General features: G+C 42.1%; 1 protein-coding gene across 2 annotated transcripts in view; it reads right to left on the bottom strand.

The window, feature by feature from the left end:
• Positions 1-20370, bottom strand: part of ZEB1 (zinc finger E-box binding homeobox 1) — a 111491-nt gene that overhangs the window by 37148 nt on the left and 53973 nt on the right. For both annotated transcript variants that reach the window (XM_089533460.1, XM_089533461.1), the window contains exon 2: positions 5666-5866. In XM_089533460.1, the coding sequence (XP_089389586.1) occupies positions 5666-5866 (201 nt within the window). The remainder of the gene's footprint in view (positions 1-5665; positions 5867-20370) is intronic.

The raw sequence follows: 20370 nt of genomic DNA, 5'->3' as shown, positions 1-20370 counted from the left end.
AGAGTGCACACCGGGGCTTCAAACAGGGAACCATTACAAGGCTACAGAGGAAGGTGGGCACTTATTATTTCAGGAAATTTATAAGCATAAACTCATTGCCCTGTCTATAAGTCTACCCATGATTTTGGAGTCCATTTTGGGGCATCAATTTTTCGACTTATAGTCGAGTATATACGATAGTCTTTATCATTCTTCCAGTGCCAACAAGAATCACATTAGAAATAACATAGCACTTGACAAACAGGTAGACAACATTACATAACCATCTTCAGTATTATGTGTAATAAGATTACCCACATACTGGAACCTGAGTTTTAGAAAATAAAGGTGCAGGGGAATTTATTATTATTATTATTTTTGCTTTGTACTTGAGATACTTTTAACAGTTCAATCCTATCTTCAAGTTACATTGGCTGAATGATGATAGGATTCCTAATGAATCCCCATGATGGAATGAAATGACATGCTGGCATAGTGAATAACCTCTGGCAAAAGAACACTGCTGTTTGGGGTTGTGGGCTATCCCTGGCACACATATTATGCCTTTAGAATGCCAAGAACAGAATGGGTAAACTAATCGATGTCAGGGGAATTGCAAGGGAATGAAGGAGCTTAGTTATATGCTGCTTTGGAGACTGTTCTGGCTCCTACAACACTGGCACAAGAAAACAGGTGGCATAAGTGGAGGAAAAATGTTACTGATGTCAGTGGAGGGATCGAATGATGGATCTGTCTTCTCAGCCATGACTCAGGATAAAATTTACATTCAATATATTGTTAAATATAATTGGTCAAACACTTGTGATATTTTTTCTTTGCCAGGATCAAAATTAGAATACCTGGTTGCTGCTGCTTCTGCTGCTCCTACTAATATCATTCCTTACTTACATCATATTGGTGATGTGATTATCTTGCAAAAAGGTGACTCCACATGCTTTGGCAAAGACTGCAAAACCTTTCCAATGTGAGTACAAATGAGAGTCACTATGGGAGGATACAGACAGCTTGGAGCCACCATTTTTAGGCTGGATTGAGGCCAGGCCAACAGATGCCTAGCTCAATCCAGCCAAAATCCACCCCGAAAAGGGGTGAAACAAGTCTGAAAAAAGCCGTCCCTTCCCCCACAGAGCCAGAAAGTGGCATCTATATACGTCACACCCCCAAACAGGACAGAAGCCGGCTGAAGTGTAATTGCCGGTCTGGCTTTGATCCCACTTGGGGGTGTGGTGTGTCTAAACGCCATACCCCCAAGTCAGCCCCTATGAGTACATGCTCATAGAGACTGGACAAGAATGGAATAGAAAGTATCTAAGGGGGTTTACAAACCGCCATAAAATACGTATTGACTATGTATTAGGGTTAGGAAGGGGCGGTGCTTCCGCACCCCCTAACCCTAATACGTAGTCAATACGTACAATATGGCGGTGGCCGTTCCACACGGCCGCCGCCATATTGACATAGTGGACGCTGTGCATCTGCACGTCACACAGCACTTATGACGTCACGAGTGCGCCATTGGCGCTTCGCGACGTCATAAATGCGCCGCAGGAAGAAGTTCCATTTTGGAGCTTCTTTTTTGCTCCGTGAGGGAGCCGCGCGGTTTGGCTGCTGCGGCTCCCTCGCGGAGCAAACAGCAGTGCCAGGAGACTGCTGCAAAGCGGCGGTTTGTAACCCGCCTAAGTGATGGCATTTTCAGAGGCTTAATTTGCACTGCAGAAATAATGCAGTTTAACACCACTAATTGTTATACTTCAATGCTATAGAATTCTGGGATTTGCAGTTTGTTGTGGCAGCAGAGTTCTCTGATAGAGAAGGCTAAATATCTCACAAAATGACCACTCCCATAATTCCATCGCACTGAGCTATGGCAGTTAAAGCAGTATCAAACTGCATTACTTCTGCAGAACTGCGTATTACAGCCTGAGACCAGCTATCTCCACATTTATCTTTTCAAGAAAGTCCAGGGCATGTCTTTTGGAAGAAACTTTGAAGCAGTTTCTAGAAGGTTTAATATATTTTAGTTTACTTACACAGGTTTATCAGACATGGTTGTTTCGTTTCACATGTTAATGCTTTCAATTACTGTATATACTTAGGCTTGCCATATCCCACCTGGGGGCGGGACTTTCCCGGTTTGGGGCGGGGCCACACGGTCCCGCCCCGGTTTGGCCCCTCCCCCAGGACCTCCCCCCCCCCCAGCAAGGCCCTGGAGGCAGCTCCAGCCCTCCCCATGGCTGTGTGCCACCCTCCCCGCCTCCCTGCCTGGCTTAGCCTAGAGAGCAGGTCTTAAAGACATCTGCCACTCAGAGCTATTGCCAGCCCACTTGGTATATATACCCTGCAAAAGGCATTACTTTCAGGTTACAGTGAGCAAAGAAAAAAAGGCCATCAATCGTTCATGTTTCCCTGGGAGTCTAAATGCCTCATCTTTTAAATGTCTACCACTCAGTATTGTTGTAATTCTTTATCACAGGGTCGTTTTTGAGGCCCTAAACACCTTGACTTGGAATATGCAAATTTCTCCCGAAGCTGACCAATGGGAAAGAAGCAATCAGCCCTCCCCTTGGGTTGGTTTTCAAGGGCTTGGAAGGAAGAGATTTTGCCTTGCAAGTTGCTGGTAAATAATAGAAGGCTTTGGGGTAGCAAAGGCTGCAGAAATAGTTTGACCCCCCCCTTAAACATCCATGGCTCAGTGCTATGGGATTCTGGGAATTGTAGTTTCTTTTGGCACCAGAGCTCTTTTGACAAAAGGAGACTGAATGGAGGCGTTGCCTGGCTGGGGGCAGAGCCTCTTGCCAGCAGTGAGAAGGCTGCGATGATGAGGAAAAGCAGGGGCTCCTCTGGTGGTCCTGGCCACTTCCCTTGGCTCCCTCCCTCCTCCTCCTCCTCCTCCTCCTCCTCTCAGAGCTTATTCACACTCCCTGGCTTTTCTCTCCCCCCCCCCCCTCTGCACTTTGAGACCCCTTTAACTGCCAAAGCTCAATGCTCTGGAATTCTGGGGTCTGTGAGGCATTTGGCCTTCTCTGTCAGAGAGCTCAGGTGCCACAATAAACTACAATTCCCAGGATTCCATAGCACTGAGCCCTGGCAGTCCAAGCAGTGTGTTTTGGACACAGAGATCCTCCAAATGAATCCAGTCCCTAGCTTTTATCTCTCTCTCATACACTGCAGGAATAATAACCCACTTTGAGACTGCTTTAACTCAATGCTAGGGAATCCTGGGAATGCTAGTGTTTGGGAGACATTGAGACTTCTCTGTCAGTGATGGCTCTGAGGCCACAATAGACTACAATTCCCAGGATTCCCCAGCACTGAGCAGTCTCAAACTGGACCATTTCCTCAGTGTGGATGCACCTGGGGAGGAATTCTGGGCACTGCAGTTCAACTACGTTTGGAGGGTTATGGGACTCCCTGTCAGAGATAGCTCTGGGGCCACAATGTACTACAATTCCCAGCATTCCCCAGCACTAACCCAGGACAGTTAAGTCACTCTCAAACTGGATTATTTCCTCAGTGTGGATGCAGCTTTGGTGAGGAACTCTGGGCATTTCAGTCCAGCATTGTTTTATTTCTGCAGTGTGTTTTGGACCAGAGACAAGGTGACCAGGCATCCTCCTCCTTTTCCAGGACATGTCCTCTTCTGTCAAATTTCAAAAGGTCCTCCATTTGGATCATGGCTAAGAAGCATGGATTTATAAGTACATGGGTGTTTTTAGCTTTTATTTTTGGCCATGTCCTACATTTTTTTTGCTTGGGTGCCCTACATTTTGGGGTGAGGGCATTGGTCACCTTGGTCAGAGAGCTTTCCAGGGGTTAACTGCCATTCTGCTGTGGTGCTGGAACAAACCACCATTCCCAGAATTCCATAGCATTCAGGCAAGACAGTTAAAGTGGTCTCAAACCAGATTATTTCTCCAGTGTAGATGCAGCCCAAGCCTTTTGCCTCTCTTATGCCTGAGATTTCAAAGCCCAGCCTTGGCACCACAACAAACTACAAATCCCAGGATTCCATAGGATGGAGTGATGAGAGTGAAAGCAGTGTGGCAGCAGCCTAAGTGTGCTTAATGCAGTTCTTAACATGGTGCACCTCTTGCCTACAGAGTCTCACAAGAGTTTTTTGTTTAACAACTTGTACCCATTAACTCCATTTCATGTCTCCTTTATTTAGTGGGGAGGAATACAGACAAAACAAGCCAAAATGAAGAAAAACCAAAGTCCCTTGACCAAAGGGTTTGTTTGTGGAATAAGCCTCTGAAATATGCAAGAGGCAATGTTAAAATAAAGCAATGTTCAATGCCCAAATGTGCTGTTTGGAATGGGGAGAGGGGGGTGGCCAGAAAAGGAAGTACATTTCCGTGATCTGTCTACGAATAATGTCAAAATGTCCTCCATTTTGATCATGCCTAAGAAACATGGATTTATATTAACATTTCTAAAAAAGCCTCAATTTTTTTGCGTGTCCTCCATTTTTTAAAAATGTGTCCTACATTTGAAAATGTTGTCCTGCATTTGTCCTACATTTGTCCCGGTTTGGAGGTCCTCACTTATGGCAACCCTATATATACTCGACTATAAGTTGACCTCATGTGTAAGTCGAGGGCAGATTTTGGAGCAAAAATTATGGATTTTGATATGACCCGTGGATAAGTCGAGGTTAAAACTTAGGGGTATGTAACAAAGGATGAAACAAAGGAAAACAATGCCAAAGAAATTACAAAGTTCCAGCAGGCATGACTGTTTGTGCTCACACTGGATGGATGAAGGAACTGAGAGAGGTCAGTGCTTCCAGGACAGATAATACTCTTGCCTTTCAGCAGGGGATGGTTCCTTTTTCATAAGAGTCAAAGTACAGTACTTAAATTGACTCATGAATAAGTCGATTTATGTTTTCTGGGTTAATTTTTTGATTAAAATTTCTAGACTTATACATGAATATACAGTATATATAAAGTTTGCTTAAACATGTTGAACTTTTTTTTTGCTGTGTATGAAGTTATTCCTATTCTTTCCAGGTTATTTCTGCCTATTGTAGTAAAAGTTCTGTTAAAGACAAAATGGGCAGAAACACAACTATTTTGTTAACTGAGGTATATCGCTATTTGGAAAATGTGCACAGAAACACAAACTGTTGTACAGACTGTTTTTTGAATGAACTGGCCATGTTCAGAAACTGATGCAAACACAGGCCAAATTGGACTACTAGGGAGGTAAATGAGAATGTGGCAAAACAAAAATTTGTTCATTTCATAATGGAATCTTCAGCCTTGTCATTTGTACAGCCATTTATTCCTTTCCCACCCAGCACCCATTCCATTTTTCTTCAAAATGCCTTTTGTGTAGAATTTTTCAAAGTACAGTAGCTTTCAAATCCTTGACCTTGGGAACTTATCATTGATCAGTTCTATGTGAAGGTAACTTCTTGTATGAAGCAGACCTCTGTCACTGTGTTATATTTCTTCACAAGTTAAATAAGGTGAAAGTGGGAAGTACTGTGTTTGAACCAGGGCTCTAAAGGATTAATCTTCATTTTACCAAAGCAGCTTCCTTACTTTCATTTTTCAACACAGAATGCAAACAATAATTTCAGTACAATTTTATAAAACAAGTTAACCATTTATTCCTTCTATCAAGCCTTAAGGGTAAAGACACATATCTTGACACATACCTTCATCTTCCCAACAACTGTTTGCACTTCCTTCTCTTTCACTGCAGTCTGGTAATACTGTATGGTCTTTTGGCAAGTCATCATCTGGCACGCTGTTATCACAATCTGCAGCATCTGTTACACTTTCCTCTTCAACAATGTGCAATTTATCTTCATCATCTGAATCTGAATTTGTTTCTACGATGTTGTTGTAACTGGTAACTGTAGAGAAAAGAAAAAAGATACATTTATCTATGCTATTCAGCACTGGTTAATTTCTAGTATGAGTACCAAATATCGAACTTTATCGCATGGACCGCTCCCAGAATGGAACAAAAGGGGCCAGGAACGAGTGAGTGATGAGTGGGGGATGCATTTTATCACACACACAAATCCCTCACTCATTCCGTTCCATTCCCCATCCGTTCCAGAGGAGGAGATTTTTGAGAACTGTTCAAAACAGTTCTCAAAAATCTCCCCCTCTCTGGAACGGACTGGGAACAGAAGGGCAGGGAACGGAATGAGTGAGGGTCTCTGTGTGCAGTAAAATGTGTCTCCCACTCATTCTGTTCCCTTCCTGGCTCTTTTGAGACCATTCTCGTTGCATCACAGGAGCCCTATGCGATAAAGTTCATCAATTCTAGACATCTGGTAGTATGTTAAATTTATTAATGGAAGAGAAAAAGGTTTCAGCCTATGTTCTGTTTAACTTCCTCCTGTATTAGTTTATTCTGTGTTCCAAGGGTGGACCATGTATTGAAAAGTTGCACCAGCTATATTTTTGGGTGCATTATAGGAACAGCTAGAAAAATCTGACTGATCCTAATTCTGGGAGCATCTCTCACTAATGTACTTTGTATTTTCTTTCCAGAAACACCGAGTAGGTGAGTTGTGAAACCTACTTTTCTCTGCTATATTGCTCACTACAATCCAAGACACTGTACCTGCAGTCTTGTTCCATAAATCTACATGAGAAGATGCTTATTTATTATTAATTCCAAATAAAAAACCCAGGTTGCCCACTGAAGCTCCAAACTGAGGAGGAAAAACAACCATCACTGGCTAGATCAACTACTTGCTGGGAAGAGTTCCCAGACACCACATCGAATTGTAGGAGCTGTAGCTCCTCAAGCAACCAAATATATTCATGAGTTAACATGCTAGCCTATTTGCCTTATAAGTACTTGCATGCAGTGGGAGAGCCAATGGTACATTCAAATACAACCTAAGACTAAGACCTGTCTCAACTTAAGACGTGCTAATATGGGTAATCTATCTAAAAAACTGTGTGTCCTAAATAGCCTAAAGCAATCGTTCCCAAATGTTAGTCTCCTTCAGTCATAACCTCAGCTCCCAGAATTCCCAACTGGCTGTGGATTCTTGGAACTGAAGTCCAAAAGCCATTTGGAGTACCAAAGTTTGGGAACTACTGCCCTAAAAGCATCAGATCCCATCTGATCCTGGAAGTTTAGCAGGGTCAGCCCTGGTTAGTACTTGGATGGGTAGCTGCCAATGAATACCAGGTGCTGAAGACTATATTTTAGAAGAAGAAATTGGCAAAGCCACTTCCGACTAGGAAAACCCTGTGAAATTTGCCATAAGTCAACAGGTGACTTGAAGGTGTGCATGCACATAGACATACACCTAAAAAGAATGCTACACTGGGAGACTGATAGCAGCATCTATGAATTATGTAGGTACACCATCATTCTAAGCGTCTTACAAAGACATAATGTAGAATTCTATAATTGACTAGCATTTCTATTGCCCTAACCCTGTACCAGGGTAGCAGCAGGCATTTGGGTCGCTAGAAGTTCATTTGTAGTGCATAAGAATATTGTTTTGGAAAGGTAGGTATAGGAATACTTCCCAAGAGATTTGGGAAACATGGAAAGTAGGCAGCTATATGTGTAGCTTCCTAAAGGGCTATGGAAACAGCTACACTCTTTGTTTTGTGCCAACCATGTTTCCACTACTGCCTGTTTAAAAGAAGAACAGGTGACAGATTTTTAGTTGTGAAAACCTTTATTCCGTCTCAACTCACACTGCAGCTTAGAATTTCCAGCACAAACCTCTATAAGTCTTTAAGGCATCAAGCTACCACTCAACTAATAACTTACTTGTTTCTTTTTCCTGCATACAAAGAGCATGTACTGTGTGCTACCATTCATTCCATTATTGTGAACAGATTTATGACATTTTAAAGAGTAATATGGCAATATTACCTGTATTCAAGTATCAATACAAGACTTTAAGTATACACACATATGTAACTAAAACTGCAGTATCATGGGGAAAAAAAGAGAAAATCACCAGACTTGGGGTGATTTTGGGCCTGGCAGAAATACAAAGCATCTCCAGGTGAAAAATGCTAGGAGAGGGCAACTTTCTCACACAGTTCAGTGCAAAGTGAGCATGCTGTGATTGGGAGAGTGTGGCCCATGATAGCCTTGAAGTGTAGTTCAGACTAAATATTGGAGCAGAAGATCTCTGAGGGGTTTAATTGTAGTATATTAGATCCCTACCTAGAAAACAGTGTACAGCAACTTTGAAGTATTATCCACAGTCTTTATTCCAACAGCACAAGTTGGCTGAGAAAATAGTAATCAAAACTCCGCAAGGCAGTTCATTGTTATATGAAAAATGGAAAATAGCTTGCAGTAGTCCTACAACATAGTTCACCGTACTGGCAGTAACAGTACTAAAGCTATTTTGGATGCTTTTATCAAGAATTCATTCTCCTTTATTCACTGCCAAATTCAGCAGGATACCGAAGTTCAGAAACTCAAGCTCAGTAGTAAAACTCAGAAATCTTTAATAAGAAAACTATAAATTCAGCCTGGTAACTTCCATTGTCAGAACAGACCAGCAAATGTTACAACCACATAATTAAATTATACATAATTCAGACTTCAGGCATATTTAATTCTTTTTTGTTAACATTAATACAGTTCTCTTTCCTTTCCTACACCACCCCCTTTCTCTTTGCTGTTACACCTGGAAACTTTCTTACAAATGACCTTGAATGAGTTTGCCTCCTTTCCTGGTTTATCTCAGCACCTGTGTCTGAGTTCACAGTTGTAAAACATCACTAAAACCTGCTATCATTACTACATTTTACCTTACTACATTCTGGAAAGACAAAAGCATATGCAACTCCTGACATTCACAGAATTTTACAGGAAATCCAGAAAGCAGCATCATCCACTTATGATCCTCTTGCTCTGCCCACCCTTACATTATAAAGACCCTTTAAGAAGAAAAAGACAGAATAGCTCTACAATGTATTCTAATTGCTGGCTCTCTACATGGAAGAAACAGCACCAGTCAAAACTCTCAGGTGGGAGCAAAGACCAATCTATATGTATATTGCTCCTTCAGACCTACTCCCAGGCCATTAAATTCCATACAAAAGTACAGAGATAGGAAATAAAGAATTGAAATAAAGCAGTTACCTGTAGCAAATTACTTCAGGGCATGGACTATGTTAGACTTCAGGAGTAAATAACATTTTGGAGGTAAGAAAATCCTTAGTGTTCGTTATAAAATGTAATGTATACTAGTCAGATTTTAAAGTCACTTTAAAAGGATGTTTTAGACATTTTAGAGGCACTTGGAGGGAACAATGCAAGTGTTGTATCATTCTCTCAAAGAATCTATGGTGTTGGAAGGGTGGATAGCATATACTTTTCTGTGGACTGTAGGGCACAGAAAGAAGAAAAGAGATGCAGTAAATAACTAACAAAACTTAATTGCACATGTTGCTAAGTAGCAAGTTTAAAGACAGTCTGTCCCAACTTTCCTTTTTGGAAGTGTTGGTCTACAAAGCTTAACCAGCCATAGTCACAACTAGATTGTGGGATCTGTATGCATCTGGAAGTGCCAGATTGAAGAAAGTTATTGCTTTATTCTGTTTAAACAACTGTGTAAGAGCACCTCTGACGTCAAAAACAAAATGTACCACCTTGGGGCAAGAATGTCAAGCAAAGTATTATGTGGCATTTTCTCTGTCAGTCCTATGACTGCTAATGCTGACAAAGTGATGAACAATATGGCAACTTTACATGTCAAAAATATTCCCCACTCAACATTAACCTTGATTAGATTTCCAAGCTTAGAAACTGATGATAAAATGTTAAACCTCTTCTACTGAACTTCTCAGCTCTGCAAAAGCCAAATGCTCAGCTGACTTGCATGCATACTGTTAAGTTTTGTAACAATATTTATAAATTTAAAAAAATGTACACAAAGCATTACCCAAGCTGGACCAGGGTCTCTTGTTTTCAGCCCCTTCAGATACAGCTACACATCAAAAATATAGTGCAATGTTTTGTTGTAGGCTCCCATTTGCCTCGTAAATTCTGTGAATCTGTATTTATGCAATCCTAGGTGCGTTACAGACCGCCCTAAAGTGGGCAGTCTGCTGCCACCGCCATTCGCTGCGGAGGGAAGCCCCAGCGGCCAGACCGCGAGGCTTCCGGCCGCAGCGAAAAAGGAGCGCCGAAATGGCGCTCCTTTTCAAAACGCGGAAGTGGCGCCGCGAGGGGCGAAGCACGCCCTCGTGGTGTCACTTCTGGTGCGCCACGTCTGGACGCTGTGCGTCCAAGACGTAAAAATGGCAGTGCCCATGTGGATGGGCGCTGCCAATTAGGACGCGCTCTGCGCGTGTTGGGAACGGGGCTGGTTAGGAAGGGGCAACCCTTCCTAACCCTAGGACGCCCCTTCCTAATTCTAGGACGCGCGGAGTGCGTCCTAAATGGCGGTCTGTAACCCGCCCTAGTGTCATTACATTGGGCCCTTGGTATTTGCCAGGACCCCTATGGATAGCAAAATCCATGGATGCTCAAGTCAGATTGGCAGGTTACAAACCGCCATGAAGGTACACGCAGAGCGCGTACTAGGGTTAGGGAGGTGCAGTGTTTCCGCACCTCTCTAACCCTAATACGCGCTCTGCGCGTAAAAACGATGGCGGCCGTTCCAGACGGCCGCCGTCATGAGGACATCACAGCCGCGCCGCCTCTACACGGGGCAGCGCGGATGCGACGTCCTCACTCCGCGCCAGGGCGCCTAGGGCGCCTAGGGCGCCCTTTCCACGGACCAGGAAGGAGCTCCGTTTCGGAGCTCCTTCCTAGTTTGCGGCGGCGCTTTGCTGGGCACTGCCTTCAGACGGCTGCGCTCAGCGAAGCAATGGAGAAAGGGGCTAAGCAGCCCCTTTCTCCTTCTCCCCGCCGCTGCGGGGCGTCCTTGGGGCTTGAAGCCCCAGGGACACCCCTTTTCAGGCTGCGGGGAAGCGGCGTTTTGCTGCTTCCCCGCAGCCTGAAAAGCGGCCTCAGCGGCTGCCGTTCTAGCAACTGAGGCCCCGATACACCGGCGAAAGGGGCGGGTGCAGCCCGCCCCAAATGGGCGGTCTATAACCCGCCATTATAAACAGTGGTGTAGTAAAATGGTGTTCCTTATATAAAATGCCAAAATCAGGGTTTGCTTTTGGGATTAAAAATATATATATTTAAAGCTGTGGATGGTTGAATCTATGGATAAGGAAGACCGACTGTAGTTAGCAATAAGAGGGAGGTATCTGCCTGGTTGGGAGAACACAGATGTTTAGAGAAGTAGAAAATACGTTTTAGAAAAGAATGAGGGAGATTGAGTATTTAGCATAGATAGTGGGTATGTAATACAGTCACTTGGAAGAAATGTCAGAAAACAGATAAGAGGAAGGGTTGGAATGGATATCCTGAAAAAAGGAAAGGCTGATTGCCTGCAACAGCAAACAGCATGCTACAACTAATATATTGTAATTCCATTTTAAAAAAAATATATCAAACTATTATTGCTGAGGTTTCATTACATATCAAGCTATTATGAGCCTTTACTATTGGTTTCTCTAAAAATAACTAGAAATAAACTACCCGGCTTTATGGACAGAACTAGTTAAGAATTAGAGGGTAGCCTATATGAACCAAGCTAGTCTGTGGGAGTTGAGAGTAAACTCCTCATCTGAAAGCAGCTATAGTTCCAAAGACTATCATGAAACTGCCCAGGCTTTCATTTCTCATCATAAGGTTTATATGGTAAACTGCTAGAAATGTTAGTGCATAAGAGTGGCTTCACTTAATGCAGACTTTTCCAGTCACACAGACATTTCATACAAAAATGACACCTTTTATTAGAACCCACTACTAAAGAAACTAGATCACTGACTGAAACACCCTTTGAAGTCCAGATGGCTACTTCTACTGAGAGATAAACAAGAGGAGTGCAACCCTATGGATTCACTTTGATTTCTCTGTGGCATTCAGTACCATAAAATATGATACCTTGCTGGATTGAGTCTTGAGTCAGTCAGGAGACACAGTTGTATATGATTTTGGAACAACAAACAGAAGCTGAATCCTGACAAATTGGGCTACTGCAGGTATGTGGTTGTCAGGTTTAGAAAACTGGTGCTTGGTGTTTGGAGAGGGCTACATTCCCCTTGAAAAAGCACATCCTCAGTTCAGGTACTTTTAAGCCAAAATTATTATTATTATTATTATTAATAATAATAATAATAATAATAATAGGATTTATTTATATCCCACCCAATCACTGGGAATCCGAGCAGTTTACAACAGAGGGGATAATAGACGGTTCCCTGCCCTCAGTCTTATAATCTAAAAGACAGGACACAAAAGGAAAAGGGAGTGGTGGTGGGGGGAGAGGATCAGGTCCAGTAGTTCTTCTCTCCCTCGGAGGCCTGGACCAAGGCAGATGGACTGGAGGGAGGGCTTGTCTTCTTCCAGGCAGACTGTTGGAGCTAGCCTGCCTCTTAACATTTGAAACCCAGTGGTTTTGGTGGAACGGTGAACCATTTAACAGCTTTCTTTTGCTTGCCAGCTGCATCCTTTCCTGGATAGGCAGGGCCTATAGGAATATATTCTCTGGCAGCTTCCTGTTCTTACTATGTGTTATATGTAGGGCGGACCTTGAAGATACCTTAAAAGATTCAAATATTACTTAATTTCTGCAGTAGAATTCTAATTTGATTTGCCAAGACATATTATACCTGAACACACCAGTCTCACTGATTCTGAAAGTTAAATAGGGTCAGGACTTGGATGGGAGACCACCAGAACTCTCCAGCTAAGGCTAGGAAAGAATCCTGCCTGAAATTCTGGAGAACAGTCAGTTGACAATGCTAGGTTGAAAAAGATGGCCCAATGGTGTGACGCAATGTAAAGCAGCTGCTTATGCTCCTATTACTAGAGCTGGCCCAACGTATTTTGGAATACCACTATACCATTCTAAACAGACTATTTCAGAAGTTAAGCAGTGTTAGGCCTAGTACTTGGATGGGCAAGTGCTCAATAATAACATGGTTCTCCAGGCAGAGCTAAGAAAGAGCCCAGATTGAAATCCTGGATAGCTACTGTTAGTTAGATGGCAATATCAGGCTTGATAGAACAGTGGTCTGACTTAGGGTCCAAACAGAGAGGCCAAAATAAAGCTACTTTAGGTCACTTTGGAGGCATGCTGTTTAAATGATGCGTGTGTCCTAAGAGGCTGGAAGCCGCGTGAAAGCCACGCTCCAGTCCTAAATGTGTCATTTAAACAGCATACCTCCAAAGTGACCCAAAGCAGCTTTGTTTTGACTTGTCTGTTTGGCCCTTCAGTGTAGCATAGCTTCTTATATTGCTATGTTCAGTTCCATAACATCAGGCCATGGCAGTTAAAACAGTGCCTACAGTGTGATCATCAAATTATCTGAATATAGGTTGATTAATGAGTATCCCTTATCTGGAATTCTTCAAAATCCAAAATTGTGCATATGGGTGGCTGGATAATGACACTTTGGCTTTCCGATGGTTCACAAGCTTTGTTTCGTACACATTTGTTATCTATTTGCTTCTAAGCCCAGTTCAAGATTTGGAACCTTTAAACTGTTGTGGTTGCTATTGTATGATTTCAAGTCATTTCTGCCTTATGGTGATCCTAAGGTGACCCTATCACAGGTTTTCTTGGCAAGACTTGTCCAAATCTTTTGCTTTTGCCTTCCTAATAGGCTGACAGAGTATGACTTGCCCAGTCACCCAGTGGGTTTCCATGGTCAAGTAGGGATTCAGACTCTGGTTTCCCAGTATCCTTGTCCAATGTTTAAAACCACTACATCATGTGAAAAGAGCACTCTGGCTGCATGTGTGTGCACTGCAGAAGTAATGTAATTTGACACTGCTTTAGTTGCCATGGCTCAATGCTATGGAATCCTGGGATTTGTTTGCTGTGGCACCAGAGCTCCCCAACAGAGAAGGCTAAATATTTCACAAAACTAAAAAAACAAACAGAATTCCATAACATCAAGCTGTGCCAGTTAAATCAGTGCCAAACTGCATTATTTCTGCAGTGCAGATGCATCTTTTGTCTTGTGCCAACCCACCCATGTGGTAGGATAGGGAAAAAGTGTAGTCCATGGGCCAGATATAGCCTACAGTATCGTATTTTATCAGTTGGCTCCTTGTGGCAATTTTGCCACATATCTGCCTCTTCCTTGGCCACATTACCTTTTAGTAAACAAACAGACAAAACCAAGGAATAAACCACAAGTAGACCTCAGCTTGACTTTTTGCTTTAAAAGCAGTCTTCTCTGAACTGCAAAATTGCACCCCCCCCCCCCGGGATGAAATTGCTTTTCATAGCCTACTAGGGAGGAAGTGGGTGGCAGGCAGTGCAGTCCCCGCATCCCTCGTGCTTGCCAACCCCTGCCTACAGTGTGACCATCAAATGAAGCTCTTAACTGAATATAGGTCGAGTATCCCTTATCTAAGGGATGCAGTGGCTCAAGTGGTTGAGACACTGACTTTGTTGATTGCAAGATCGGCAGATTGGCAATTTGAGGCCCAGGTGCTGCACGATGGGTTGAGCTCCTGTCAGTAGTCCCAGCTTCTGCCAACCTAGCAGTTTAAAAGCATGCAAAGATAGATAGGTACCACTTCTCAGTGGGAAGGTAACAACATTCAGTGCAGTCATGCTGGCCACGTGACCACCAGAGCAGTCTTTGGACAACGCTGGCTCTTCGGCTTAGAAACAGAGATGAACATCGCCCCCTACAGTTGGTTACGGCTAGACATTCATGTCAAGGGACTACCTTTACCTTTTTATCTCTTATCTGGAATTTTGAAATACTCCAAAATCTAAAACTATGCATATGGGTGGCTGGATAGTGACCCCTTTGCTTTCTGATGGTTCATAAACTTTTGTTTCATGCACAAAACTATTTAGATATTGTGTATCAAATTACCCGTAGGCTATGTGTATATGGTATATATGACACATAACTTTCACGTTTAGTCTTGGGTCTCATCTCCAAGATATCTCATTATGTATATGCAAATATTCCAAAATATGAAAAAATTCAAAACACCTTTGGGCCAAAGTATTTTGGATAAGAGAGACTCAACCTGTATTGGCAGAAACAAACGTTCCTATGTTCATGCAAAGGAGATGGCCTTTTCCATAACAACCTCCTCTTACCTTCTTGAAAAGTCTAACTAATGCTGATAGTGTAATCTTTTCAGCATCAACTGAAGACATTTTATTTGTCCAGACATTTTAATAGGTTATATTGGTTTGGCATTCTTTATAATTCTTCAGTCTGTTGTCTGTCAGTCTGCCTATTTTTATATGTTTTTTTATTGTACTGCATCTATAAGTTATCATACACTTCTGTATCTAACACAATGCAAGGGAATCCTTTTGGGCAAAAGGTTGGTCAGAATTTTACAAATAAAGCATTAGCCATGTGGATGCATTTTAAAAAACTATTTATGTGCCAGCTTTTCCGTATCTAGTCCAGCGTTAAAACGACTTTAGATACTAATTTGTATCAATTTAGAAGGAGTTGGGCATTCATGTAATGGATGATTTGCTATATTAGTTACTTGAGGCATTATGGAGAAATCACAATTCATGTATTAAAATTCAAAGACATAGCCATGTTAGTCAGGAAAATCAGTATGCAAAGGGATCTTGCATCACCTTTGAGACTAACTGAGCTTTTGTAGACCTGAGCCTACTTCCTCAGATGCATCTGAAGTAGCCCAACTTCCATCTTTCAGTTAGTCTCAAAGGTGCTGCAAGATCCTTTGTGTACATGTATTAAAACATTACCAGCCACAGTTGTGAAGCTTTCCTCCTTTACATCTTTCTTACATAGTACCCTCTATTTTAAGAGTACATGTGTACTTTAAAATTGGAAAATAATGGAAAGTGGAAGGTAACCTGTTATTGACAGGTTGCTGTATCTCATCCATGATAGCAGAGCAAAGCAAGGTGCTCTTTTTTTGGAACCAGAGCCTACCATTCTAAGCACAATTAGAATGGTCCAGTCTCCACATGCATGAAAAGCTCAATGAGGCAGCATATGATAAACACTTCAAGATATAAGGTTGGATGTAGCTTTATTCAAACCTACTAACTAATCCACTGAAGTGAATATGAATGCAGTTCTGAATCAAAATCTGGGTCTAACTCATTGGACTTTACAGATTTGTTAGACTAGAATAGCAAAATAGCTAGCCAGATATGCTTTCCCCCCTTTTAAAAGGAAATACTGTAGTGTCTGGCTTGTATATCATATGAATATTACTATCTGTTGCAAATATATAAAAACCTACCCCTAAATTCTTAAGGTTAAAAAAGGAAGCAATTATTAAGATAAATAATGCCTACAAATTAGGTATTAGGGAACATTACACTCTTCTCAGAATGTCATTTCGTATACTTCTTGTTATACAAATTTACCTGGGCCAGCATGGGCCTACACAAATGCATGGTGAAATTTTATGGCTACAGGTAGAAGAGGCTATTACTTGGAGTCAGTGGCATCCCTGCAACAGGTGACACCAGGTGTGAGGGTGGGACATTTGGCTTCAGACTTCCAGTGGGGTTTCCAGAGGTCCAGGGCTGGAAGGACGTCCATGAAGGCCGCAGCTGTGCCCTCACGGACCTGGGCATTGGCCTGGGGACAGCGGGCCTGGGTCTGAGCAGCTTCCACAGGGGGCAGAGGAGCCCGTGTGGGGTGTCACCTGGTGAGACCCGCACCCCCCTCGCATGATGCTACTGCTGGGAGTCACCCTATATTTGATCCAAATTTACCTTGTTCCTTAGCATGTCATTGATCAACAGATATTCCAAACTCAGAATCAACTCCTTACACTCATTTTATCGAGATGAACTTCTGCATAGTTACATAATGCATATTATGACAATCCAGTGGCGACACTAGGGGAGCAAGTGGCTGCCTTCCAGACTTGGAAGGTGGGGGGACATGGCTGCCTTCTGGGTCCCATGCGGCCATGTTGGGGGAGTTGCTAAGAGAGACAAGTGCCTCCCTACTACCACAGTACCATCCTACATGCTGCAGCTGCAGCCACAAGGTAGGGGATTGTGCTTTTGGCTCTGCCCCCAGAAGATGACACCCTGGGTGGGGATGGCACTGTGACAACAAGAGTTTACAGTCTACTAGAATATGCTTGCCAACTTAATTTAGCACATTCTGTATAAAGTGTTTTGTTTTATTTATTGGATTTACACCACACCTTTCCTTAAAGATGGGACTTGACTACTTCCTACCACTTTAATAAAACATTCAAGTTGAGAGATGTGTTCATTTTGAATTCTATTTTTGTACGCTGAAAATAACATATACTAGTTTTGTTGTAAGCCTTCAGTAAATGCTTAGAAATTATCTGTTTGAAATTACTTCCTCTATTACAGCAAAATGCAAGTCTTTGTATCTGGAATGGGCAACTGTGGCTCTTCAGATGTTGGATTCTCAGCACTAACCCTGTTAAGTTAATGCAGACTGACAATATTTGGGGTGGGGGTCAATTGCCCATTCCTGTTTTTCCATCCACTGATAACGTTGTTTTTAAAATTATGTAAACAACTAAGATATTAAAACCCATTTGAGTGTTAGGCAATCTCAATCATTAATACAAACAAACAAACGAACAAAAAAAACAAAACAAAACCCTTTTTCCGAGTTAAAGAGAGAACTCAAATAAAAACTTGCATATTTCTATCAAATTTAACTGGAATCAAAGTGAGTGTCTAATGCTGCTGAGGAGAATAACTTATTAAGTTTGTGTTAATACAAAGTTCACATGTCAAAATAGTTTCACAGAATGTCTCAAGGAGGTAAAAATATTTTATTATTTATACAGAGTTCAGATTTATACGTTAAATCTCATCACCATTCAGACCGCAGCAACCTTTGATCTATAAGCTACAGAAACCATAACAACAACAAAAAATCTTAACAAAGCATTTATAAGTGTGTCTTTCTTTATTAAAGATAACTTACAAACTAAGGAATCAAAAGTAGCATATAACAGAAACAATTATAAATCATCAGAAAAATATTTTTTAAAGTATCTAAGGCGGGTTACAGACCGCCATTAGGGACGTCCTGAGGATGTCCCAGTCCGTAACAAATGGCGGCGCCCTGTCCATACGAGTGCCACCATATTGACGTAGCGGATGGTCTGCATCCGCACATGGCGCCCCGGAAGTGACGCCGTGAGTGCGCGACTAGTGCCTCGCGACGTCTTTTCCAGGGCCCAGGAAGGAGCGCGATTTCCGCGCTCCTTCCTCGGAGCGTCCGGGACCCATGCAGTTTGGCCACTGCGGCTCCCGGACGCTGCAAGCGGCGGGAGACCGCCACAATCTGGCGGTCTGTAACGCGCCTAAATTTATTAAAATATTCTAAGTGTTTAGAAATCAATCACTAGACAGACATGCTATTGAACTTAAGGTGTTTTTAAAATAATAAACCCAACATAGATATAACACGCATAAAAAGAGAACAAAAGTCTACAATCTTGAGTGTATTTTATGGCACTTTTTACTGGATCAATAGGGGTAAACATACGTAAAATCAAGGGGTAATATTTCATAATCTCAAATTTGTAATTGGTGTTTCCTCTCAAACCACTCTATGTGACAGGAATAGGAAATGTGTGGTCATCCATAGATTGGACTATAATTTCCATAATTGTAAGTAGTGTAGCCAAAGCTTTGGGATATGGAAGTTGTAGTCTGGGCAGCCATATGTTCTCCATCCCCGCTCTAAGGTGCATTACTCTTTCCTCTATTTTACAGCTATGGAGTCAGATCCGCCAGAAATCACTGTTGATATTGTTGTTGCTGCTGTTATTCTTTGACTTCAAGCTGTTTCTGACTGATGGAAAACTGAAGGTGAATATATCATGGGGTTTTCTTGGCAAGATTTGTTTGGCGAGGGTTTGCAATTGCCTTCCTCCGAGGCTGAGAGAGTGTGACTTGCCCAAGGTCACCCAGTGGCTTTCCATGGCAAAATAGGGATTTGAGCTATGGTCTCCAGAGTAGTCATCCAGCACGCATACCACTACAACACACTGGCTCCAAAGATGAACTGCAGAAACCATTGCAAATTGAAAATTAGTCTCTTAAAAGAAAGGTTGAGCTAAACAGATGGATCTGCCCTAGTGGAGCATCTTTCTCCATCAATCCCATCCAAAGATTCCACAGGGCTAAAATTGCATTATTCCCAGTGAAAATTATTGAAAGTTAATAGAAATTTTTTCTTATAGACAATACACCTTCTTCTAGGTCCATATCAGGTTTTAATCCAAACTTCGGTTCAGAAACTTCAATTGATTCAAAATGCAGCAGCCAGGTTAATTGCCGGGACGGCGAGATCTGACCCGTCTTAAAATCTCTTCACTGGCTGCCAATCCGTTTCCGGTCCCAATACAAAGTGTTGGTTATTACCTTTAAAGCTCTAAATGGCTTGGGCCCAGGTTACTTGAGGGAACGCCTTTCCCTGCATAATCCACCCCGCACTCTCAGGTCAACAGGAAAATTGGTACTCAGTCAGCCTAGGGTGAGATTGGCAACTACCCAGCAAAGGGCTTTTACGGGAGTAGCGCCTTCTCTTTGGAACGCTTTACCCGAAGAGATCCGCCTTAGTGGAACGGTGGAAGCCTTTAAAAAGGCATTAAAAACTTACCTCTTCCTACAAGCCTACCCTCCCAATTCCTTGTAATAAAGTTTCCCTCCCCTTACTGTTTGATGATGTAGGTATTTATAATTGCGATTTTAATATTGTGGAATGTTTTTAGCCAATATTTGTGGAATTAATGGGTATTGATGTGTTTTAATATGTCATTTGTTTTGTATTGTATTTACCTTTATATTGTACACCACTTTGATCCTGGGAAAAGCGGTTTATAAATAAACAATTTATTTATCATTTATATTATTTGTGGTACAGGTATTGCTGTGCATATATTTTCACAAAATATGACAAAGGAAAGATGACGTATAGGCATCATTTGGTCAAATTCTGGGACACTTCTGTTTCTTTTCCCATCCACTATTTTTCTGTACCAGACTCCTGAAGAGCTGTTGTTAAACCAGTACAGCTGTTTTTTAAAAACAGGTTTTGTTATACTGTACTATATTATACTATATTGAAGCCATTGAACATTCTCTCTGAGAAAAATGGACATTGTAGGGTAACTGGGAACCACTGCATTAGTGATTCTGTTAGTTTTAGAGTAGTATCAGTAGACTACAGTGCTTGTGTCTGAACAAGAAGCACCTCTTTCTATATGCAATTCTATACACTTTTACCTTGGAATACGTCCCACTGAGTTCAATGGAACTCACTTCCAGATCAGAGGTTATAGGATTGCAATCATAATGCT

The sequence above is a fragment of the Sceloporus occidentalis genome, unplaced genomic scaffold (assembly GCF_023333645.1).
Source record: "Sceloporus occidentalis isolate IW3139 unplaced genomic scaffold, rSceOcc1.0.p SCAF_7, whole genome shotgun sequence".
Lineage (NCBI taxonomy): Eukaryota > Metazoa > Chordata > Lepidosauria > Squamata > Phrynosomatidae > Sceloporus > Sceloporus occidentalis.
The sequence above is the reverse complement of the archived record's forward strand: the minus strand, read 5'-3'. Positions and strand labels throughout refer to the sequence as shown.